This window comes from Pyxicephalus adspersus, chromosome 2, assembly GCF_032062135.1.
Source record: "Pyxicephalus adspersus chromosome 2, UCB_Pads_2.0, whole genome shotgun sequence".
Classification (NCBI taxonomy): Eukaryota; Metazoa; Chordata; class Amphibia; order Anura; family Pyxicephalidae; genus Pyxicephalus; species Pyxicephalus adspersus.
The window spans coordinates 54,749,120-54,775,538 of record NC_092859.1 but is presented as its reverse complement, the minus strand read 5'-3'; the positions used below and the strand labels follow the sequence as shown (position 1 = coordinate 54,775,538).

Genomic DNA, 26,419 nt, shown 5'->3' with positions numbered 1-26,419 from the left:
GTGTGTTACGTTGGCCTAACACAATGGTTGAATGGGAAAAGGAATAAAATGCCTTTTGCCGTGCCTGTGGTTTGGCGTGAGCCAAAAGACCATCACTCGGACTGCTACTTCTGTATGAGTAAATTTGCTGGGTTTTCAAAGAAGACTAAGTGAAAAATCGTCTATCCTGATTGTGAATCTGCTCTGAAGCCAGTGCCACATGATGCAGAGAATCCAGTGCCAGTCCTTCCTACATCTGTTGTCACTGACAGTGACATGTCTGATGAGGAACAGGAGGATGATGTCGATGTTAACTAATGGTATGAACCCCAATTTGAAGAGGGTAAGCCACATTTTATAAGACAATCAGGTTTAAATGATCTAGTAAGGAACCTGTCTTTGTCAAAAGAGAAGTCTGAACTGTTAGCCTCCAGATTAAAGGAGTGGAATTCGCTACAAAAAGGAACGACAACTTCACACTTTCGTGATCGACACAAAGTTCGCAGGTTATTACAAGCTGGAAAACGTCATTTGCTTCTGTACTGACGTGAGTGGTCTGATGATAGAGTTAGGTTGCAAATACATACCAGAGCAGTGAAGATTGTTCATAGACTCGAGCAAAGCAAGTTTGAAAGCTGTACTGCTGCACAAAGGTAACGAAAAACCTTCTGTTCCTCCTGCTCATGCTGAGGGAATGAAAGAGAAATACGAATCCATGGAGGTCATTTTGAAATTGATTACCTATTCAGAACACATGTGAAATGTTTGTGGTGACCTGAAGGTGGTGGCACTCCATGGCCTGCAGTTGGGATATACAAAATATACGTGCTTTCTGTGCCTGTGGAACAGTCATGATGACAGCAACCATTACAAAGTGAAGGAATGGCCACCCAGACCTGAACACACTGTTGGCCAGTACAACATAAAGCATAAATCACTCATTGATTCACAGAGTTTACCTTCCGCCACTTCATATTAAACTTGGATTATTGAAAAACTTTGTTGTTGCCATGGATCGTGATGGTATGTGTTTTCAGTATCTGAAGGGCAATTTTGGAAAAGTTATAACAGATGCTAAACTGAAAGCAGGCATTTTTGTTGGTCCCCAAATCCGCAATTTGATGCGTGATGCCACATTCAGAGACAAAGTCAACCCACTTACTTGCTGCTTGGGATTTATTTGTGCTATTTGAACAAAACTTTCTGGGCAACCAGCGAGCTGAAAACCATGCTGAACTTGTGAACAACATGCTAACTGCATACCATCAAGCTGCCGAATGTCACTTAAAATTAATTTCCTACATTTCAATCTGGACGCAAAAGCAAGTGCCTGAAACACTTCTGAAGTGTACATGTGTGTTGAACAAGGACTCGGGTGAAATATGTGTAATTGTATATGTTGTTGCAACATAAAACTATGTTTTTGTAATGTCGTGGAACTATGAGGCAACAGTTAGTTATGTATGTAGTAATTTATAGTAACTTCGGAACCAGAGAATGTAGGTAATCGCGTCTATACGCGTTATTAACTTAAGATCCTGACATCCTAGGCAGAATTCGACTTCAGATTTGGATTCAGCGCACCTACAGTACAGGACACATGGATTAGACCAAGTAGCAGACAATATTTAAATATAGAGTTATTTGTGATTTTTTTTTTTTGCGGTATTCCCGAGTCACACTCGGAGTAGCTTTTAACTAAAAAAAAAACCCACTTGCCTTGCTCCGTTGGTGTCTCCCGGCGTTGTGCTGGTCCCCACAGGTTCTGGGGACATGTCCTTCTCCTCCGATCTCCAGCTGGCAAATGCAGAGACAATCTCCTGGGTTTCCCGGTGACGTTGGTGCGGGCGGGAGGATCAGCGGGAAACTCAAATAATTTTGTATTGGATTCAATACAAAATAGCTGTATTGAGTCCAATACAAAGAAATATTCATATAATATATATATAATTATAATATATATTATACATGCTATTGTACAGTTATATTACATGTTTAAATATTTTTTTTATTTTTTAACAGAGTTTTGTGTTTTGTTATTTAAATTTTATAGCCTACAATGAAAAATAAATTTTCATGCAAAAAATTGTACCGCTTTTTGCATGGAAATTTGGACGGAATTAGACCACTAGGGAGGTTAATAAAATTTAAAAAAAATAATTACTCACTTTTTTCTCAGTCTTTGTTGTAAAGAACATTGAGCTGTATGGTGCATGGTGTATGGTGCATGTATGCATGGTGCCAGGAACGAATCAGCATATGCCCATTGCTGTTGTTTAATTTGTACATTTTTTTATTAGGATTGTATGAAATTTAAATATAACATTAAAATAATGTTATAACTTAAATAACTTATTAAAAAAGTTATTGTTTGAAAAAACTTGGCTTTTTCATGTTCCTAAATCATATTCTTTTACTATAACAAACTAGACAGTGTGTGTAAATAAAAGTTCTGCAAGTTATGTTGCAAATTGTACTTCTGAATAAAATTTTACTGTGAAATCATCAGCTTGTATTTCAGTGTAGTGTGAAGAGATACATTCACAATACTTATCTGCTTTTTGATGAAATATTACTCCCAAAATAATTTTCTAATATTTTTTATTTTTTGTATCAGGTTAAAAATGAGCAGTAAAAGGAATCAGTTGGTTAGAGAATTGGAAGAGACAACAAGGGTAATGGCAACACTGCACATACAACTGAAAAGGTATTTATAACATAATATTACAGATAGTATATGTACACTGAAAAATGTATAGTATTAGACAGTGTAAATTACCATTGGAAAGCAATTAAGTTCCTGTGCAATGTTGCAACAATCAAAAGATGAGTGGTAGATGTTTAATAATTCTTTGATGAAGAAATCCATTTCTCAGACGATTACTCTGCCATTACCTGGCATCATGCTGATTTAAAGATGCTCTGAGTTTTAGTTAGATTACAGGTTAAAAAGCTAGTTCTGCACCTGGTAGACTGTGACCTGTCTCTTACCCTGGGTACTTCTGCTCACTACTCTTTCACCTCTGGCTCTTGGGTACTATGTCTGGCAAACTGCCATCTGTGTCTGATCCCAGCTATGTCTCCTAATACCTATTCATCTGATGCCCACTGACATCCCCACTGTGGGATTCCTAACCTGTGTTTAGCCATTCTGCTATTCTAGACAATTCTTGTGCTTGACGTTTCGCTATCTTGAGACCTGCCCTGCACTTCGGACTCCCTTTTCTTGCTCTGGGTTCTGTTCTTTCTTTTGGTCCTCTGTCATTTCTACATCAGAAGCCATCATTTGCTCACTCCTGTGAGTAAAGAAAGGATGACATACTCAAGTCCTGGGGACATTCGAGTGCTGGGATGGGCCAATTAACCCCACAAAGCTCCTTCACTTTTGCAGGGTAGCCATAGGTAAGCATGCAGATGGATTTTAAACCCATCTGCATTTTTTTTTATCCTAAGTCATTGATCCATTTTCTTTACTTGACTATGCAATGATCAGTGATAAAAACATTGCTGTCTCCCTGGTGCACCAGGGTTCGGCATGCGGAGTGTTGTCCAAGTGGACAAATTACTGGGAGGGGCTGGACAGGACCCAGCTGTCTTGGTCCATGTTGGAACCAATGACAATATAGATGGAAGATGGAGGATCCTTAAAAATCAGTTTAGGGAACTAGGTTTCAAGTTCAAGGAAAGGACCTCCAAGGTTATATTCTCTGGAATATTGCCTGTGCCACGCGCAATACAGGAAAGCAGAGGGAGCTTAGACAGCTAAACGCATGGCTTAAGTCTTGGTGCAAAGGAGGGGTTTGGGTTCATAGAGCACTGGGCTGACTTTTCATTGGGGTACAAGCTGTATGCCAGAGATGTTTTGCACCTAAATGAAAGGGGGGCTGCTGTGCTAGGGGAAAGATTTAGGGGAATGTCAGAGGGATATTTAAACTAGGACAGAGGGGGTGGGACAGTTAAATAAGGGGGCAGAAAGGTTAGTTGGCTCGGACACTAGAGGAGGGTGGATTATGTCATTGCTAAATGTATATAATATGTAGGATAAGTAAACTAGTCCCCTTGAGCTATGTAATTTCTAAATGTATATAATATGTAGGATAAGTAAACTAGTCCCCTTGAGAAGTAAATGATTATAGATTGTTATTCTGGTTTTTTTTTTTTTTTTTTTTTTTTTTTTATTATACCATTTTAATCTTCTCTTGTTTTTAGTCTCTCTACTAGCACTCAGTCACTTTCATCTGGGAGCAGTCCTGGATCTCTTGCTTCTAGTCAGGGATCTCTGGTCACCTCTAGTCAAGACTCCTCAACTTCAGCAAGCTTTACAGATCTGTACTATGAACCCTTGGATCATCTAGAGACAGAATACCAGAACAAAGTTGAATTTATGCTACAAGAAGGGACATCAGGTTATAGACCATCTGGCTCCATTACTACCATTCTTGAAAATGAGGTGGTAAAGACTCAGAGGGCGGAGTCAACAAGCCGTGTCCAAGCCTTGAGGTCTTTGTCCGGTACTCCTAAATCTGTGACATCATTATCTCCTAGGTCTTCTTTTTCTTCCCCATCTCCTCCTTCTTCGCCACTTGTAACAGGGTTTCCTTTCACTGGAGATGATTTCCTGAATCAAATGGACTTTGATTTAAACAGACAATTTTCAGAACTTGGTCTTTCTGAGGTAGCAAAGAAACGAGATGAAGAAACCTATGAACATGAAATAGAAGGCAAACCCAATGAACAAGGTAAATAATTAAAACAAAATATAGATACACAATACTATATATATATATATATATATATATACACAGCGTGTGTGTATTCAGTAAATGTTGTGAGGCACCTTTTCAGGCCTGGCATACATATTAACAATACCATTGGGTTGTAACACACATATGGAGAGTTTCATTCTTTTATGAATGTAAATTACAGTTTTAAAGTATATTTAATTTCAAAACAACACAAAAATATATTGAGGTCTACTCGTTCTTAGGTGGGGTGGCTGAATTGGTGTTTTTATATGGATTTTTTTCCTTAAATTTCACCTGGTGATCCTGACAGTAAAATACTTTCTGTTTTAGACTGACAGCACTCATTTACTGGTTTAGTTGTTGCATTCAGTAAATCTCTGGTGCTCAGGTAAAGTTTAGTGATACACTTTGGTTTGCTTATCAACAACTGTTCACAAGCAATGGCTTTGCTGGTGATTATGGTAAGCCCTGCCCACACCATAAAAAGCGGAACAGGGTTTCTATGGCAGACATAGCCTTTTGTATTGCTGGACGATTCTGTTATCTCCAGGAACTGTTCACCACAGTCTATTTTCTACACTGCTTGACAGCCACAAGTTATATCTGCCAGTATGTGTAAAACTTAGAAGAAGGGGAGACGAGTGGCACACCAATTGGTATAGGGGTAAAAATAAATGGGTTTATTTAAACAAATTTTTGTTATATATTATAATAAATATATTATAATATTATTATATTATAACAAATATAAAAAAACAACTAATATATCTGCAGGGGTTACACATCAACTCCTTTATCAGTGCTTAAAAGGTGTAATAAAAAAACAGACTTTTCTTTGCAAAATTAACATTGTGCTACGTTTAGTTGAAGTTCTAAGTTCTAGTATTATCACTTGCTTTCTCATATATATATATATATATATATATATATATATATATATACTGTGTTTCCCTGAAAATAAGACCTTCCCTGAGAAAAAACCCTAGCATGCTAATCATGCAAGGGGGAAATGTAAGCCCTACCCAAAAAATAAGCCCTATCAGCAGCTTCTTTGTGTAAGCTTCTTTGGAGAGCGCGGTCACGTGGTACCAAGAGAAGATGACGGAAGCAGCCGGGATGCACACTGTGGGATCGGAGTACGGTATCAAGAATGGTGAGTAATTTTTTTTTTTTTTTTTAACAAAATGCTGTAATGTATGAATGTGTGTTCACATATGTGGGCATGTTCTGTATTGTGTGGGAGCACTATATACAGTATGTGAGGGCACTATATTATGTGAGGAATGCATTCCCCACATACCATATCATGCGGGGGGCACATATGGGGATACGATATTGTGTGGGGGCAATTAAATGTTTTTCTTTGGTGATTTCTACGGTAGTTACGCCTCTTGTAAATGTCATTGTTTTTGTTGCCACCCCTGTCTTATTTCTTTACATGAATAATGACAGATTTAAAAACATGAGAAAAATAAGACATCTCCTGAAAATAGGCCCTAATGCGGTAAAATAATATAAGACCCTGTCTTATTTTCGGGGAAACACTACCATTGTCACTTGGCATTAACACAGTCTAAAGTCTATTAAGGGATGCATATTATTTATCTGCATGTTTTTGGAATGTGAGCAGAGACCAGAGTACCCAGAGGAAACCCAAACATAGGGGGAATATACAAACTCCATCCTGGCTGAAATTTTACCCTGGGACCCAGTGCTGCAAAGGTCAGAGTGTTAACCTTTGAGCCCCATGCCTCCCATGCTGCCCATTATTATGTTTTTATTATGGTGGTAATATTTTGTTATATTGTTATATAATATTGTTATAATTATTTATAGGTTTGGGTGCCTTTACATTGTCTGGGTTGGAAGTGTCTGGTGTATCAGCAGCAGTATCAGATGAATCAGTGGCTGGAGACAGTGGTGTATATGAAGCAACAACTCAAAGGTACACTTTAACATAATATAACCAGGATGCATTTTGATTTGTTTGATATAGATACGGAAGAAACAAAACTTATATTGGTTTGTTACGTTCTTACTTTTATGAACACATTACCTGTGTTTGTCTGTGTCCTCATTGGACATCCCATATTCTTTCCAGACAGAATATTACGGGCTATTTCCCCAGGGGGCACAAACATTAATTAAATTGTTTTACATCTTGAGTTACTTACATTGTGTGTGTGTTTATTTACTTATCAATTAGTCTCAGTTATATTCTTTATTTTATTTAGATTCCTGACTTTTTCTTTCTACCCCACAATTTGCATTGTATTATACATGCAGTCCTGTAGACTAAACCTTAAAAAGAATTGTCAAATTCCTGATATTAGCAGTCTATCATATTAATAGAAATGTCATTATTCTGTCACCACATTGTTCCTTAGGCTCTCCACTGAAAGGCTGTCTTAATAAAAATGCTCAGTGAAAGGTTCTCTTAACAGAAGCAGTTTTAAAAATGTAATAGAAATCCCAGCTCGTGCTATCAGATGGGAACTGCCTGTGTCTCACTCCCATCAAGGCTGAACTGTGTGCTCTGCGTATAGATGACAGCTGAACTCGGAGCAGCCTCATTGTAATCCCCTGTCCTATAAAATAATCCTACTTTAGGAATTCATACTACCAGCTGATTGGGCGTGCACAATGATGTCACAATCAACTTTTTCTGCGCGCGCATCTCCTATCTTTTTCAATGGGATTTTGCTTCAGTGTGGTCTCCCAGAGAGTGGGCATGTTATTTAGACCTCAGAGATCAGCTGTGGCTGCACCCCGCCCACCTTGTACTGTGAAATATTCCTGTCCCTAAACCCCCCTTCCACCCAGCAAAACTTCATCACCACTCTCATTCCATGGTGCTCTGTAACATATAAATGTTCCCTTACATTCACGGGACCCCAATGTACACATTTTATTGTTTAATTTGTAAGGTAGAAAGTCACTAGGTTGTTTTTCTTAAATTAGGCTTAAACGAGATTTTACAGAGAAACTGAGGTTCATAGAGAGTAAGGGGATAGCTATGTGTGAACAGGGTAGCATGATATGATGGCCATAAAATTTTAATTGAGGGGGGGGGGGGGGTTGGGGACATAAATGGCTTCCACATTTTCAGTTGGCAACATCCCTCTGTTCCAGAAACGGTAAGTTGCCAGCTATGTATAACAGGCACCCCGCCAGCCGCTCAGTCCCTCACTCCTCAGGGTTTGCAAATTGGACTCCTGGCGACAGTGAGCAGTACTGAGCTTCCACCCCTAAGAAGGGTTCCATGGCATGGGGAAGGGGTATCCGCAGCGCCACCTCACCGCCAGTCTGAATGGAGCCTTAAAGTTTAGTGAGCGTGCAAATTTATATTTTGGCACCGCAGTGCACAGACAGTTGGCAGTATTGGCAGGAGGCTTGAGATCCGAGAAGAGGAATGCGCAGGAGGGACTTTAGGTCATTGAAAAAAGAAAGATGGCAATCTCACACATGTGCAGTAATATCAGCATTTTTTTCAGTAATACAGTTTAGTGTGAGCTCTCGGGGTCCCCTGTGTACCTTGAAAATTTCAAGTTTCTTCAACAATCGATGTAGGAGATATGAAAGTTTATACATTGGGGGTAATGACGGAAGCATGGACACAGACACAGTGTAAGGCCCCGGTCCAACAACAGTACTCGCCAGCCACCAGTCCTCCAATCCAAGGCCGCACTCTTCACCTATAGCAAGCCCCCACTCAACTTCGGGAGACTGGTTGCGTTTCCCAGCACACAGTTGCCCCCAGGACTTAGTGCGCAAGGGATGGTGGCTTGGGAAGGGCTGGTATAGGACCAGAGCCCCACAGATAAAGCAGTACCTAGATTCAAGCAGAGACATGTCCAGAATACAGCACCAGAGGTCATTCACAGGTAATCCGTCCACCAAACGAGGTAAGCAAGGGCAAGACACAAGCAGAGTCAGGGTCACAGGCAAAAGGTCAGTCCAGATAGCAAAAACTCACAGGCTCAGCAACAGTAAATCACACAAATAAACAGCAGCAAGTCAGCCTAGCTTAACGCTACAACTGGCACTGGTGACGGAGCAGCGAGGCTATAAAGTCCCAGGAGCCAATGGCAGTGCAGGACTGAGTCAGGAGCTGATCAGCCTCTAGAATCTCCTTCAGCTGTGCACAGCCTCAGAGTGTGTGCTGGGGATGCCATAAAATAACATGCACGGCCAAAGGGAAGCAGAGGCTCCTACTATTGCTCCATACTCTTTGCTGCTGCAAGTAACATTGCTGGGCAAAATAGGCTGTATGGGATACTGCGATAGCACACAGCATGGAATCACCAGGCCTGATAAGCGTTTTCTAATACATAGCTCTCGTGCTGCTGTTGTACAAAGGGTAGGACTATTTCACAATACACGGTGGGTGGGGTGCAGCCACAGCTGATCTCCGAGGTCTTTAGAAGACACCCACTCTCGGGGAGCTACCACTGCAGCAAAATTATTGTATATGCCCAATGAACTGGTAGTACACATTTTGAAGGTTGGATTATCTCATAGGACACCAATCAAAGGATTAAAGAGGTGGGTGGGGGAGCCAGGCAGAGCAAGGCTAAATCTTCTAGGGAAAACTATGCACTCTTCCCTTTACAGACCCTCCTTTTAATACTAGTTTCCATCTAAGATTTGTATATATGTAATTATCAACCTGCAATGCCTTTTACAGCTGATAACAGAATTACCACTGTTTTTAGAAGCTGAAAAAATATAAATACAATTAACTACAAAATGTATTAAATATTATTGTGTATTCTTCAGGCAGATTTTGGAACATGTTGACTTTGAAAATGAAGATGCAGGGACATTGGGTACTGCAAGAATCAAAATTGGAATGAAGTAAGTATAATTTGTTGCTTTCCTCTGGTATGTTGTGTTAGGAAGGCTTTTTTCTGTACTGGCAAAATGCAGATTTTATAGGCATATATCTTGCTGTTTGCTGTATGTCATGCACCTAATGATTTTGTTTTCCTGAAGATTTAAAACATTGCTATCTGCATATGAATGTAATGTTCACAATTAGTTTTTAACACTTTAAGTATCTATTTAATTATTAATAATAAATACTAAAAATGTTAATAACTAATTGTGAAAATGTAATAAATAAATAAATACTGAAAGTGTAAAAATCTAATTGTGAACATTCCATGCATATGCAGATAACAGGAGATGCAATAAAGCCTATTGATTGAAACAACAAAAACGGTACCAAAGAATGGATTAGTTAAAATCGGCATTTGAGCCACCCTAAATATATGTGCCAAAATTAAAGAAGAAGGGGTTAAAAGCAACAAATTACAGTTTTGTAAGTTGAGTGTTACCAGAAATAAATCTGTTTATATTCTGTTGTGTTCATTACAATTTTTTTTGAATTGTTTGGGAGAAGATTTTTCCTAACCTTGGTGTTTATTTTAATTTTTTCCAGGTATGAACAGAAAAAACAAGTATTTGCTATATTTATTATTCAGCTTGATAGCTTACCTGCTTTATTGCTACAACAGGACAAGACATTGTAAGTATTGTAAAATTGTGAAAAAATTGTGAAATCTGATCTGATCTGATTGGGCCATTTTAAGTTTTGAACATAATGCAGTTAGCCTTGACTTTTGGTCTTGATGTTCAACTGCAGTGCTTCGCTGTCAGTTTTGCAGTAACAGTGCAGTAACAGTGGATCCCTGAAGATTATAACAGGAAAAGTTTTCTCCTAACATAATTAGCAGTTCTCCACTGTCACTTTATTAGCCTACATTACTTATATTTATACCCCACAAGTTTACAAATGTTCTATCAAATGATCTATCACCAAACATGATGCCAGTTATGTAAACCACCCTGAGAGAGCAAAAACTGAAAGCAAAAATTGCTCGCATTGTAAAGAAGCAGGTGAATACCTTCTTTCTGCCTGCATCAATAAAGTTCTAATTGTGTGTCTGTCCAGGTGAATTTTTTATAAACATCAGGGAAGGGTGAAAACAACTATCAGGATGATAAAGGGAATTTCTTTCACTTCCTGCACTAAAGACACAACAGGAATCGAGAAGATTTCTTCCGAAAGCAAACAAAATGTTCAACCTAGAAAAATGTCCCTGAAGATTTCCCCATTAGAGGATTTTTTTAACCCTATTGTTCTGTTGATAACTGAAAATTTGGGTTTTCCTGTCTCAGTGACAAATCTCCTCGGATAAATCCCTCAGTGGTAACACAGACTCTTCCCTACTTTACCCAAAAAATTACATAAATTTATAAACACTTAGGGCTCAGTTTATAAAGTAGAGAATCTGAAATTCATATAAACATTCCTTTGTGGGAATCTTCTTGGTATATGTGTTTCAATGGCAGTATTGATTACCACAAGGGAATGTTTGAGGGAATGTCAAACTTTTCTGCTTCTTACAAATTGTTTTCTTTAATATTATTATGTTTGCTTGCGTACAACATTTTGTTTATTAAACTTTAGTTTTGCTGTAATACTCTTTCTTTATTATTATAAATAAATGGTAAATATTTAGCATTTTAGTTTTACTGATTTGAGTGCCTTTATTTATAGATATGTCCGTGTTGCCATTCTTCCCTGTTCTGAAAACACAAGCTGCTTGTTTCGTACAAGAACTGTGGATGCATCAGACATTGTAGTGTTCGAGGAAATGTTTTTGGCACCTGTATCCCTTACGGCTCTTCATCAAAAGACTTTACAAGTTGATGTGTGCACACTAAAAAAACATCGAGAAGAATGCCTGGTAACTGACTTTACATCTCAGTCTGCAATAAGCAGTCATTTATTTTTCATCCTAGCTACATGTTTTGCAACATTAGACGAGTTAAATGTTGAATGTCTTCATTTCCATTATTATATCTTGCATAATTTTCTGCTGTCATATCAAAAATGTAGCCTTAATTCCTAATACACTGTAATAAGTTCCTATTACACTGTACCCAAATGCCTATGTCCTTGTATCCACAAAATATGCTTTATTATTGTATAACATTGAAATATCTCAAAAACACAAAAACCTTGCCACAAAAGAATCACTTAAATACTTGTTACATATGCTATTCTGCACACAGAATAGACACATAGAGCAAAAACTTTGTCTAACCTGTCTGTTAACACTAAAAAAAACTTGAAATAATTGGGTACTACAATGTATAATATAGCATATAAAGTACAGTGTACAGAGTACGGCAACCAGGATTTTGTAGAATATACTGTGCAACAGGAATATGAAATGTTTTGAGACTATAAGCACCCATGTAAGAAGTATGTAATATACAACCTAGTTAGGACTATGTAATGTACAAAATGACGTAAAAAAAAATAGGAGTCCACAACTATGTAGTATGTAAAGTGCAGTGATATTGACTGTGTTACATACAATAATTATGTATAGAGTAACTGGCATCATGTTTGGTGTTTAGATAAACATTTTTAAACTTGTGAGGTAAGCTTGGTCTCTGATGTTAAAAAGGCACCTGTTTTTGAAACAAGGGGGAGTTGCAGCCTTAGGCTAAGTGTGGCTCCGGCAGAAAGGCTGTGTGGAGCCTGTGGGCCGGGATAACGTCTCCCAGAAACTCTGAGAGTGTCTGAGAGCCACAAGGCTAAAATTTGCTTATTTTTTACTTATTTAATAATTTATTTGCATACTTATTCTTTGAATGACATTGATCCCCTGCAAGGAGAACTCTGGAATTTTTCTATTTTTTATTTTTTTTATTGATTTATTGTTTTACGAATAAAAGTGGGCAGAGCCCCCTGAAATTGTACTTAAAATCTGAAGTACCTCTCTGCAGCAAGTGTGTTTTGAGGTTAATCTCCCACACAGGGAAATAATGTTATAATGTTCTTTTTTTTTTTTGAACTCAGGTACAAAGTATGATATATTATTTTACCTCAATTTTTTTACCTTTTATACTACAAAAGGAAAGCTTTTTCCTAAAATGTATGCAAAGTTTCTTGTCTGTAGATCCTGCAAGTAAAAATCCATTTTGCGCACCTTTATTTGGCTTTAGAGAAATAGTTGCGGATAGGATTTTCAAGTAAGACATTTTGCAACAGATTGAACAAAAAACTAATTTGAATAAATACATTAAGTTTAATGCTTGACTCCTGAGTCCTGAGGGCTAGTGCTAATTACAGTGCACGAATGTTAGTATTATTTTGTAAAAATCACAGATGATAAATCACCAACTTCAGTTGAGCAGTACTGAAAAAATTGCTCTGACAGATAATGAAATGTCAAACTAACAGCATGTTCTCAGAGCTACACCCATGGGCATGTATGTGTGCAGTGGAAAGAAATCCAAGATATATGTGGTACATCTTACACCATTGGCTTCTTGAAAATTTTCAATACACAAATCACAAAATTAATTTTGAAAAGTAAAAAAGAACTGTATACAACTATGACAACCATTATGATTCTTGCTTCCATTGTTTTCAAGCTGGTTAGACAATTTTAACAGCATAATATTGGCTGATATGGGCAACAAAGGCAATTTTGTTTTGCATTAATATGCTTCATTGCCATCAGCAAAAAGTTAGAGAGCCAAATTATTCATCTTATGGTGAAAGACTGATATTATGAATATATATGTGAATAAAGATGACCAAAACCTGCATTGGGTTAAGGCCCAGTCTGCATTACATTTGAATCTTTGGGACTGATTTATGAAAGCTTTTCAAGACTGGAGAAGATAGATAGACTATCATAGGAAAATCTGGGTGATTCGGGAATGTTCAGCACCAAAGTTGGTAATTTTCCTTTACAAAAGAATAGAATAGCTACAATCAGAGAAGTCTTAACATTTCTGATGATCATAGATTTCTGTTAGTTGTTTCCTATTTATATTTCCAGAGCCAACCAGAAAAAGAGTCAGATCTGTACTTTGACATATGTTCTTTGCACCACTTGATTTATTTGTGAATATTGTTGTAGTTTATCACTTTGCAGTTTGAGTAAAATAAATATGACACATTAAGAATGATTGTAGAGGAGAACCACACTTCATTCTGTGTTGGCTTTTAAATAGAAAGTTCAGACATCTTTGACATTTTCACCAATGTATAATGCATGTCCTGTTAACTGGGTATTTTATATGTGGCTTTGAAGAGTACATTTTGGTGTTACCGTTGCAAAAGATACAGATGTCTCTTTCCACTCTATCACATTTCAAATGTAGCAACCAGAAAACATTAAACTGCTTTTATTACTTCTTAAGAATACATTTTAAATGGTGATTAGCTAAATACGGACTGAAATATGAAGCATGCAAAACAGTATATAGGTAACATTTGTGATTTAAAACTAATTCAATATATTAGATGTTTAAACATGAAGGTAGTGAAGGTACCCAACTACAAATGCAGCCTTAGCATGGTCTTCAACAGCTTTTTCTCCCCAAAGCCACCAGAATCTGCCTCATAATGAGCCTATGTGCAGGGAAACAAAAGATGGTAAAATCAGTGAAAGGAGTAATATAATCATAAAAATAATAGACAGCAAGGCAAAATACTACAAATGTGAGGTGTGAAGTTACTACCTCAGAATAGACAAAAACAGTGTAATATACTGGTCAAAAGGCACATACTAGGAAGCAAAATACCTGGACGAAGACAGAAAAACTAGAAACCCAGCAACATGGACGTACAGGGACAGATGTGTGCAAATTATCACAAATGCAAACATGCTGCATCAATCATCAAAGGCAAAAGTAAGAGTAACTTATAAAGAAAATTATAATATAGTTACTTCGATATTTAGAGAAACAGTGCACAAATCATTTTATTACACATTATTATTACACAGTATTTATATAGCGCTATCATAAATCATTCACCAATTTTGTACATGACATCAAGTGCCTGTGTTTTGCTCAGCTTCTATTTCATGAAATGCATATTACCCTATAGTAATCTTAGTAAATGCATCTAGGATTGCTGATCATATGAATATTGGTTAAAAAAAAACTAACGTTAACATGTGATAATGCATGCAAAAGCACATCAACTGAAGTAGAAAAACACATCAGACTTTGTACTTCTGTCAATATGCTTTTACATATTGAAGAAAATTAAACATGCATGACTGAAAGCCTGTTTTCACAACCTTGCTTGTTTTATATTTGTTTATAGGTTGGAGCACAAATAAACCTGGCTAATGTTTGTAAATCTGGCGAGAAAGAAGTACATTGCTATAACCTGCTGCGCTACCTACACACAAAGAAGCAAACGCACAGTAAAAGGCTAGCAACAGGATGTTCTGAAGAAACACTTGAAGGAGAATCTGTAAGAAATGTTAGTTGTATAAGGAAACTAGCTCGACAACAGAAGTTTACTGAAAAAAAATGTGTTTAGGAGGCATTTGCAGAGCAGAAATTAAAAGGAAAACAATTTCCTGCTATTGCTGTATAAAGGCAGCATTGATTTAATACAGTAATCCCTACTAGAATCTACATTTTCCTTTATTCATTTTATAACAGAAACTTTTTTTTATGGATTATTGTCTGATATATGGGGTATAGTGATGCGTTCAACGAAAGCACTTTTTTTATTGTTCTGTGCGAAGTGGGTGAATGTAATTGAATTTTTTTTTCTCAATTAAAGAAAAGAGCAGTGTAGGGCACAGGGTATCCTAGCACCCCCCTGGACTGCTAGGAATGAAAAAGAGAATGCAGAAAGTTACATCATTCTGGTTAGGCCAATCGATAGTTAAAGATCTGGATCCAGGAAGGAGGCCAGGTGAAGATAGTGGTGTCTACAACAGAGCAAAAACAGAGATGCTTTAATAGAAAAAAATGGAATAAAGACAGGTAAGTTTCTTTTTTTGCAAAAGGGACATCTCCTGTCCCTTGAGCAATAAAGGACCTGCCTGGTAGCAATTTTTAGTTTCAAAGTTTAGTTCTGCTAGAGAGGAGCAAATGCACAGTCAAAAGATTTAAAAATCGGAAGAACTTTGTACCATCGTTTGTATTGTGATTGCAGCAGTGCTACCCACAACAGGGAATACAGGCTGTTTTATTATAACATTATACTGGCAGTGGGAGATAAGTAACATTAAATAAAATAATTGCAAAAGCTTCTGACCCAAAAGAAAAAAACAGCATATAGTTTTTATGTAAATAAAAGTTACATTTTTATTTTTTATTTTCATTCTCAATGATTATAAGCACACTAGCTGTCAATCTCAATAGGATGTAGAAACACTGTAAAGCAGTGGTAATTTTTCAGTACATGTGCCCAAAGGCAAGAAAATTAGACTGTTCTGAAGATTTCTGAAGATTCCATTGATACCATTGTCTGCATGCCATGTGTACACAACAAACTATGCATAATGATTTCAGCACAGAATAAAAACTAAAACCTATGATCTTATTTTTTTCTTTTTTGTAGGAATTGGTGTCTTCACTTTTAGTACATACTGCTGCAAAAGTAGATGGTGTTGAACAGCAGCAGGAAGACGCTGGTCAGGATGAAGACACAGATGCTCACCGGTAAGCGAAGGTGTCTTTTGTTTTAAATTGTATTGTATGTTAAATACTTCAATTATTTTTTTAACCTTTAAAATTAGTAAGGATCCTGGTAAAAATATGTTTTTTTTTCTAAATGAGTATATTAAGTACTAATGACCTTGGTGTCACTCTTAATGCTCAAAACATGCTTGACAAAATCTAATTAACATAAATGCAGTATACGGGTTTCTTAATGTTTATGTTCCCTGATGAAAAATAAAAAAAAACCATAATGCATAAAAATCTATTGTTAACACTCTAATTTTAATGCAGTGACATTTGGAATTGCTCCATCATTTTCTCACTCTTCATGCTCTATTGCTCATTTCATTGAATGTTTTCTGTTCAGAGAAAATTACATTTTCCTTAAACTCACTGGAATGTAGATGTTCTGTAACATTTTGTTATTTTAATTTCTATTTTTGGTAATTCTGGTATTTTATTATTTTTTTTAGAAACAAACACCAAGGATAAACTGAGATTTTTTGACAGGAAAATACCATTAGAAAAAAAATCTTGGTTAATATTGAGTGACACTTAGTGGCAAATACTAGAACCACATTTCACCATAAATTAGTCAGAGAAGGGTATTCATTTGTGTCAATTTATGGCCCATATGTCTTATATGTTTGTAAAAAAAGTGTTTTGGGCTAGATTCACACTTTTTTGAGGTGCATTTACTGCATGTCTGTTAATGTGCATTGTGGTAAGACTTAAGCCTAATTTTAAATGAAGTGTCAACAGTGCGTGGGTTTTAGCTGTAACTTTTTTTTTAAATGTAGCACAACACAAAACTCAGACGATTCACATCTTTGCCTTGTGGTGTGCTAAATCCAGATTCATCGTTCATATAAACATAAGAAATACTGTGTATAAGATCTACCTGCTTACCTTTGAACTTAAAGACCCTGGCAATTATATGGATCTGGTGGGAATGCAGCCTCATTATACCTTTCTAGCATCATGTTTCTAACCTGCAATTAAATTAATATATTTCTTCAATAAGTGGCTCATCCCAGGTAGCTCAACTCTTTTTTGTCCTACATTAAGGTTTTCATTACTTTTTTATACTTTCTGGTTAAGTGTTTTGTTTTTTCAATATGCCTTTAAAAGTGTTGGTGCCTAAAATGAGGTGTTATATATGCTTTTTGATTCCTGGACATGCCACAGGCTTGAAGAAGAGAATGCTGCTCAGGATGAAGAACCTTTTGCAGACAACGAAGAAGATAATGAATGTGATGAGAATGAACAGAGTGACACAGAAGACCCTGATAACCTTGAACAGCTGAGCGCTGAATGTTCTGGGAACAAGGTAGACATACATTCAGTGTAGCAAGTGTTGTCAGTAACATCAAGCAGAGTGATTTGGGCTTGGCCAGTAAATCAGTTAATTATGTATGTGTGCCCAAAATAATGCAGGGTGTGTCAGTTTATGTATGAAGAAACAAAAAAGTTCCTCCTACATTATTACATTGATATCATGTTACATATTTTACAATATAGCAATTAAGGAGTCTTAGTTATAGCAAAATGGCAAAAAAATAAATATTTTTCAGCTCTTGAAATGTATGTGTAGAGAAAAGAAAGTTTTGTTTTTTGTATCCTATACATATCTTATATACAACTTTCTACATTGTGTAGTGGAACATTGCTAGTTGACATTATCTATGTTGCCATTCTCTTTGTGAAATGTTACCAATCTTACTTGTTCTTACCAATAAAATAGTATTTGATGAAGCTAAACTCTATACTTACCTGTACAGTTTATGTACAGGATGTACAGTTTAGTTTTTTTCAGTATCACATGTGGGTATTACCACAACTTCCTGTTTTCGGAAAACTATGTACATTACCCTGCTGGTCCCTTCCACCAGCCATAATCTGGCTGTTTTGAAATAAGAAGCACAGGCTCCCAGTAATTATGTCATTGGGTTTAAAATAAAGAAAAAAAAACCAGAAAAGTTTAATAACAAATAATAATGTTTTTATCATATTACTGAAGGGAGAAATTATCTATCAGTTAAGGCAAAATATGCTGAGATTAAACCTTACCTTAAAGGAAGGGGTCGTGGTTGCATGGCACCAGTGACGGACCCATGGTAGTTGAGCTCCTGCATCGCCTTGCACTCTGTAATAACTCTCCCCGCATACCAATTCCATATTTGGAAAACAACCACACCTGTGATCTTCACAAAACCAGTGGCGCTCCACTATGCCGGCTTTATTATTAATATTACAGCTCGGTATGAGGACAGAAAGCCGACTTTCAAAGATGGTGACCGCAGCAGAAGATGAGCACCTGGCTGTGCAGCTGGCTCCCCTTATCCCCTCAGTAACCTACTCCTCTCCTGTGCTTGCTCACTCAGATGGGAAGCTGCCTGTTCCCCTGCCTCCTCCTGACACCCTTGGGAGCACAGCTTCCTGGGGTCCATTGACCGCCAGGCCCCTCCCTCAGGTTGCACCTCAATGTGGGGTCCCCTAAGGTCCCACAATGGTACCTTTTATCAGGGATGGGAGGTCCACCACTTTGGAAACTCTCCCACATGCAATACAACCTTTGCCCTGGCAGGAATATTTTCAAACTATTCCAACAAGGGAGGATTTCAGGACAGAGATTCATGTCATATGGGCAGATTTTTGCTCCCTGGTGGAAAGAGTGGATTCTGTGGATTTACAGGCCACTAAGGTGGTGGTTACCAAAAATACTGAAACAAGTTCATGTTCATCTGCAATAGTAATCTGCAAATAGGGAATTATGTCACTGGGGTTCGGGTCAGGGTAGGCTTAGTGGCTGAGATACCAGCTTGCTCCCCCTTTCTAATACTGTCAAATGTTTAAGTGTATACCAATGTATGTAAAGGGGTTGAACTCCTTTTCAAAACATTGGTTGGTCCTGCAGGAATGTAGGCGCCATGGTGTTGACATTGCTTTCCTTCAGGAGACCCATTTGGCACATCATAACTCCTCCCCTGCATATAAGGCAGTGATAATGGAGGCATTGTATTAAAGTGTTCTCCCGGCTTTAAAGAGACAAAATGGCCCAAAGGGCTCAACTGATATGAATTTTGAGAGACTCACAGAGCACCCCTCTATATCGGGCCTTCATAAAGTGGTCACAGTTATTAATCACCTAAAGGAATTAGATAATGAAAAGTGGAGAAAGCCCTAGTGTTTACATGTCCGATATTTTATGATAAGGGCAAAAAGGCAGATATGTTACTGGCTCAGATGGGGCAGGAGAGGGTAGCAGTTGGAACCCCAATGAGCACAGAAAGATGGACAAGATGTATAAAGGCATGACCCCAAACATAAAGCTCAGATTTTCAGAGATTATTACAAATATCTGTACACCTCAGTCCATGATGCTTAGAAGAACATGGGATCCAAGTTAAGAACAAGGATAGATGGTTATCAGTCTTGATGCTCTTTTGCCACTATTACGGATTCTGAGGCAGAATCCCTTAACTGCACTTTTACACCCACAGAAGTTGCAGCAGCCAATAAAATGCTCCCTTCCAATAAAGGCCCACGATGGATTTTCATACTTCTATTATAAAACGTTTTATCCCATTTTGGTGCCGCATTCCACTGCTTTATTTAATTGTTTCCTGGATGATTTAGCATATATTCAACACTAAACCATGTTACATTCACATATATTCTTTTTTAAACCCAACAAAGACCCAGCTGACCCAGCAAGCTATCACCCAATCACTTTCCTTAACTCTGACCTAAAACTGTTTACCAGGATATTAGCCACATGTTTAGCCCCTTTTCTACCCTGGATTATTTCCAGGGACCAGGTTGGGTTCATTATGGGTCGTAAGGCAGCTGACAATACCAGGGGGACTATCTCACTTATTGATACATTAAATAAAATGGACCAATGGGGTGTTAATCCTCAGCTTGGAATGCGGAGAAAGCCTTTGATAGGCTCAGATGGCCTTTCATGTTCCAAACACTGCATTCTATAGGACTGAGAGGGACATTTTTACAGGCAATCCATGCACTATACTCAACCCTTACAACGTTGGTTAAGTTCCCATATGCTATGCCAGAAAAGATTTATATAAAAATGGCAATTACCAGGGATGACCTCTGTCTCCACTATAATTTACGATATGTATTAAGCCTTTAGCTCAGATTATAAGATAGGGGATCTGAGTAAAAAGGAAACTTTCACTTTTGCCTTATATGAGGATGATATTTTGCTTTCCCTCTCCAACTCCCACATAAATTTACAAGTTGAAAGTTGGCTTTGTTGTGGTATAAGATCAATTTGGCAAAAGTGAAACCGCTACCAATAAATTTACTTCCGGAAACTCTCAGTAGATTGCAAACTAATTTACAGTATCACTGGAGAAAGGATTTAGGATTACAAACCACATAGAATATCTAAAATGGTATTATGCTCTTGAAAGTAACAAGGGGGATCAGGTGTCCCTGACTTTACCAAATAATATTAAGTGGCCCAGTTGAGCCAATTAGCCTCTTGGGCAACCATGGCCACATCCAACAGATTGACTGAACTGTAACAGCTATGGGTTGCCCCAACCCATCTCAATTCACTGCTCTGGTGCTCTAAATAGCTTACTCTTAGCTCCAATGCAAGTTAGGAAACAAATAAAACAAAATGCAGATTCAAATTTTCTTACAAGCCATCCATCCTCTATAACCTCCTTCCTATACACTTCCCTAATCCCTGACAGCTTTGCAACTAACATGACTCTTCCTTGGTATTCCAAAGAAGTCTTTTATTTCAGACACATAATACACCATACAGAATATGGCAAATAATCTGGGATCACGCTCCTAAGAGCTCTTGGTGCACCATCTATCTGGAGAACATCTGCTCTCTAAAATACAAATTAAGTTGACGACTTATGTCTTGACCCCGGCTAGGTGATTATTCACGTTGCAATGGAAGTCTCCTTTCTCTCCCACGGGAATAGATTTGAATAAACAAATTCAAGATATTAAGATGATGGAGTTGCTGATGGCCAGAATAATTGTTTAGAGAAGCACAAAGAGATTTGGTCTGCATGGGATCAGTGTCAACCCATGCCCACCTAAATCTCTACTGTTCCAATGTGAAGAACTGGATGGAACTATAAAATTATGGAAGCTAAATTCCCCTTATTTAGACCTTTTTCTTCCTATCTGGATGCTTTTTTTCTGGTTAATCCTTCTCTGTGTCAGGTCATTTTTTTAAAAATGGAGGAATGTCACCCGAAACAGAAATCTTACTGTATTTAAAATCTTGTTCAGGATGTCTCTAACGGACTGATTGTATAAAAAAACAGAACCATACTAATCCTGTATGTATATTCCCGCTGCCACGATATAAATGTATGCCCTGATCTACTGTTTTTATTTATTGTCTGTATTCCTTTCCTTATATTAACTATTAAAAGATTTTCAATCAAAATTTACATTAAAAAAAGGAGAACTACAGCCCAGGTAAAGGTCAGTTAAATTGCATTAAAATCATGGGCTGTCTGTTTCCCTGATGGAGAAATATACCTTTGCCTTTTGTGTCACTGTGACAAGAAGTAATGGGAACTAATAAAAAACGGTTTTGCTGGAGTTTTACTTTAAACCAGGCACATAAATGCTAATGTATTGTTATGCTTAATATACATGTAGTAGATCTGTCGTGTTAGGTACTCATTTCTTACATTCCCTTTCTCTTGTAGGTGGATAAGGAGACAAACACTGAAGGATTTCTTCAGTCAACCACTGTTGTGCGCCCAAAAGACAAAAATGCTTCAAATACAGTACAGGCACAGTTTATGAGAGGCAGTACCATCATCCGCTCCAAAACCTTTTCTCCCGGGCCTCAGAGTGAATACATTTGTCGTGTAAGAAGTTTGATATTTAAAATCTAGTAACAAGACTACACACATCACCATCTCATGTGTTAGGGATTGCTTGCATCAAAGGACACATGCCTAGAGTATCATAGTAACAAAAGGCCGTAGTTCTGCTGTTGCTCACTGTACCTAGCAGTGTGATGTCTGGTCAACTTAAACTAAATTGTAATTGTATCTGTCCCATAAAAAACTGGATGATGTAGTAGAGGGGTTGCAGTAGAAATTTTTAAAATGTGCCAAAACACTCAAAAGCACCTATACACCTATACATGCTCCAAATGCATACATTGACATGAATAAGACATTTTGGGGAATTTTTGGTATTTGTTAGGCATTTTTTCTTCTATTCTAACTCTTCACTGCCACATATCTTGGTTTCAATGTTGGTGAGATATTAGAAAGATAAAGGAGCTAATGACTTAAGCTGCGTACACACTGCCAATTTTTGTCGTTGGAAAGGATCTTTCACAATCCTTTCCAACGATCTTGCATTGTGTGTCCTATAGCTGAACCGAAGTGACAGTGATAGTTCAACTCTTTCCAAGAAGCCAACTTTTGTGAGAAATGCAATGGAAAGACGCAGTATGAGAGTTAAAAGGGTATGTTCACTCATAAACTGTATCTCTTATAACTAATCAACTTCCCTGACAAAGAACAAAAGTGTAATGCTTTTAGTATACAGCAACAATGTGTGGTGAAGGTACTGTCCACTCTCACTAAACATAGTTAAGGTTAAAAAATTTAGGCTGTGCTACTTAGTACCTCTCATAGTCAAAATTATCTCCATCAAGTTTCCTGTGCTAAGAGTAGTTAAGCAATTCTGATTATCAAATGCACAGTTGTACTGACAACATCTATGTCTGTTCCAAGTGAATTCTACTTTACCAGAGGTAAAAATCATTAATACTCCCAATACAATAACCAGTGTAACAGGCACCAGATAGGTAATTACAGTGGACATTTTTCTGTGCTTTTCATGTGGGCTAAATAAGTTCCTTTTGTTGTCATATAAAAACAAATTTGCTGGTGTCTTTGTGGGGCCAGATATTATTTAAAGCTGGTGATAGATCTTTTGTAGGGATTTGACAGATTTATGGTTAGTGCTTTTGAAGTATATTGATTAGAGAGGTGTGGGTTTTTTTTTATATTCTTTTAAAGAGAAATTATAATAACATTTGATTATTTTATTTTAGTTGTTTGTTTTTAACATTATATGCTGTTCTTTTTATTTTTATACAATTTTTTAATTTTACAAATCCTGTGGAAATCTGGGGCTTAGCCATTTATTAAGAATAATGTTGACAAAATGATGTGTTATGTGCTGGCTGGATACACAACATCTTGTTGCATTTCAGTCCTGTTAATAATTTTTAGCAGCCACCTACTATATCCTTTGGCAGCCACTGCCTATCTACATGTATGCATCTAGCAATGTCTACTTGGAATTTCTTAAGTTGAGCTTTGTAATGATGGGCTGAACAAGTTTTTTGTGATAGGATCTTAAGGTATGTTTTTAGGATAAGATGCTGACCGAAAATTACTTTTAAAATTAAATTACTATCTTAAACATTTTACGAGATTTGGGAAATAAGTCATTTCTATTATTATACCCCCTATAAAACCTTAAGCAAAATTTGCATTTTGACATATCTTGATATAGCTTAGAATGAACAAATCAAGGTGTTCTAGCTGTTAAGTGGATATTCAAAATTAATTTTATTGTTTCAGCCATCCTTGAGGTCCTCTGGAAGGAACCATGTGATTCGTACATCTCTGGATCTGGAACTAGATCTGCAGGCTTCAAGGACGTGGCATAATCAACTTAATAAAGAAATTGCTGTATTAAGAGAGTTGAAAGAACAGTTAGAGCAAGCCAAATTTCGGGGTGAAAATGAGCTGCCTCAGAGGATGATGGAAGATGACAGCTTTAAGCTTTTATTCAGACAAGTGGAGAAGCAGGTAAGCAAAATTAGTTATTTTGATTTTTTGTCTACTTGGGGATAAACAGACAGAATTAATAGCAGCTGGCTCTGTTCTAAACTTTATTTTATTTTTTTATCCATTTTGAAGCTTCTCTTAGCCTCTGACTACATTCACAGTATTTATGTTGTGTTTAGAGAAGAGCTGGCTAAATATGAGCTGTGGCCAATTCCAAAATTACTTGTGACAACATGGATAATGTGAACATAAAAATGAATGGTTTTGATTAGGAGCAATTACTTTAACAAGTTAAGTTTTTACAGTATACTGGCAAGCAATAACCAATTGCTAATTTTGTATGGATGAGTTTATAGTGCTTCCTAGCAATGCACAGCTTGTTAGAGGATAGACAGATGCCAGTTTATGAATGATCTTGTGGCTAACATACCACAAATGGTGTAGAAGCTGTTGTAATATTGGGAGCAGGTTCAATTTTGCATTACATAAAATGCTATAGAAATCTGTGCTGGACCTATTCTTCTAACAATGCAGAGCTTATAATAAATGTGCATATAAAAGAGAATCTTGTTGGCAGTGACCATAATATGATTTTTGTTTATTGTAAGCTGTAAACAGGAAGCAAAAACAGGAAAGATAAAAACATTTAATTTCAAATGTCTCTGTGACTTGAACTGGGAGACAATATTGTCCTCAAAGAACACAGTACAGAAATGGGAATGTTTCAAGCCCTTTCTTCACAAGTACAGTGAAAAATATATTCCAATGGGTAATACTTTTAAGAGGTTAAAATTAAATCCTATGTGGCTCACATCTAATGTTAAAAAATGCCATAAAGAACAAGAAAAGGGCATTCCAAAAATATAAAAATGAGGGATCACCTTCATCGTTTGAAAACTATAAAGAATATAACAAACGATGTAAAAAGGAGATAAAATGTGCAAAACTTCAAAATGAAAGACAGATTGCAAAGGAAAGTAAGGCAAATAAATTTAATAATTTAAATAGTCTGTCAGTAATTTGTAATATACAGCATGCGGCTTACATGTTTCATAAAATAACTTTAAAAAAAAATTATTGAATATTGCATCTACATAAATGGGCAACTTAAATATAGGTCTGGAATATATAGTGTATTTTGGTGAGAAATGTGCTAAAGCAAAACTGTTTTGATCTTCTTATTAGATAATTGTCATAGTTATTCATGTTATAGGGCATGTAATGTAATGGTAAAAAGAAATGGTAATATGTTTTGTAACTACCTAGGTGCAAAAAATAGAGCAGAAATATGAAATGCAAACTGAGAAGATGATGAGAGCAGCCGCTAAGGATGTACGTCGATTACGAGGACAAAGCTGTAAGGAGCCATTGGAAGTCCAGTCTTTCAGGTGAAGCTCTAATAAAACCTTTAGAAAGGCTATTACCTTTGCAGAACTATCCACAAAATTATGTAGTTCAGTACTTTCAAGTTGACCTTACTCAATGAATCTGACTTTAAATTTAGAAAACTGAAACACATGACATGTCTTCTCTCTGTCCAAGAAAGATATTGACTGGCAGCTGCTTTGCTCATACAATTCTATTCCTCCAGATGAATTTGAGAATTAAAATAATCTGTTGGGTTGCTTTCCTCTATTGATTATTCTTTCACTACCCAGACACACAACCAACTTTTCCTCTTACCTGCTCGCATGCTTTAATGACCTGTTCCAATACTTTTCCTACTCCCTCCCTAAATCAATGATCATCACCTCTTGCATACATTTTTTTCCTTCTTTTTTTCTTCTTTCCTTTTTTTCTTTTCATTATTGAGCTCCTATTTTTAATTCTCTTACATGGGGTTTATATACTAAAAAAGTTTAAGCTTTTCACTTAGCAAATTTTAAATTATCATCATCATGTAAATTATCACTTAATGAATGAGGTATGAATACAGGTAAATGTCACTCTGCTGGTTTTAGCCTTCTATTTCATTTTCTTGAATGTGTTAAGGTATTCACTACATTTAGTAAGCTAAAAAAGTTTTTTTTGCAAGATGAAGTAAATAGTGTAAACTTAGTAAATCAACCCAAATGTTCTATAATTAATTCAGCTCCACACCTTTTCTTGATTACTTCCCACTTCTTTTTTACTATACTCTTCCTGTGACACTTCCGCCCTCTTTATTTCTCCAGAAGTGTTTCAAACTGTTGCTGGTTGCAGTCTGTTGTTTTCTGCCTCAGGAAATATTTTCAAAGGCTTAGTCTACACCGACGTTTAACCTGAGGCTTTAAAAGCCCATGTTTGAAATTCCTATGCATTCCAATAGGCTAATCTACACCAGGATGTTTCCTTGAGGCACGATTATGAGCATTATGTATA

The 26,419-nt window shown here is 36.9% G+C and overlaps 1 protein-coding gene across 1 annotated transcript in view; it reads left to right on the top strand.

Moving 5' to 3' along the window:
• The window catches only part of WWC1 (WW and C2 domain containing 1), a 98,027-nt gene that overhangs the window by 70,223 nt on the left and 1,385 nt on the right, over window positions 1-26,419 (top strand). Inside the window, exons 10-22 of the mRNA XM_072400812.1 lie at window positions 2,597-2,686; window positions 4,189-4,718; window positions 6,561-6,669; window positions 9,504-9,581; window positions 10,168-10,254; window positions 11,290-11,479; window positions 14,872-15,024; window positions 16,129-16,229; window positions 17,418-17,559; window positions 21,944-22,108; window positions 22,627-22,719; window positions 23,849-24,079; window positions 25,325-25,446. Of these exons, the coding sequence (XP_072256913.1) occupies window positions 2,597-2,686; window positions 4,189-4,718; window positions 6,561-6,669; window positions 9,504-9,581; window positions 10,168-10,254; window positions 11,290-11,479; window positions 14,872-15,024; window positions 16,129-16,229; window positions 17,418-17,559; window positions 21,944-22,108; window positions 22,627-22,719; window positions 23,849-24,079; window positions 25,325-25,446 (2,091 nt within the window). The remainder of the gene's footprint in view (window positions 1-2,596; window positions 2,687-4,188; window positions 4,719-6,560; window positions 6,670-9,503; window positions 9,582-10,167; window positions 10,255-11,289; window positions 11,480-14,871; window positions 15,025-16,128; window positions 16,230-17,417; window positions 17,560-21,943; window positions 22,109-22,626; window positions 22,720-23,848; window positions 24,080-25,324; window positions 25,447-26,419) is intronic.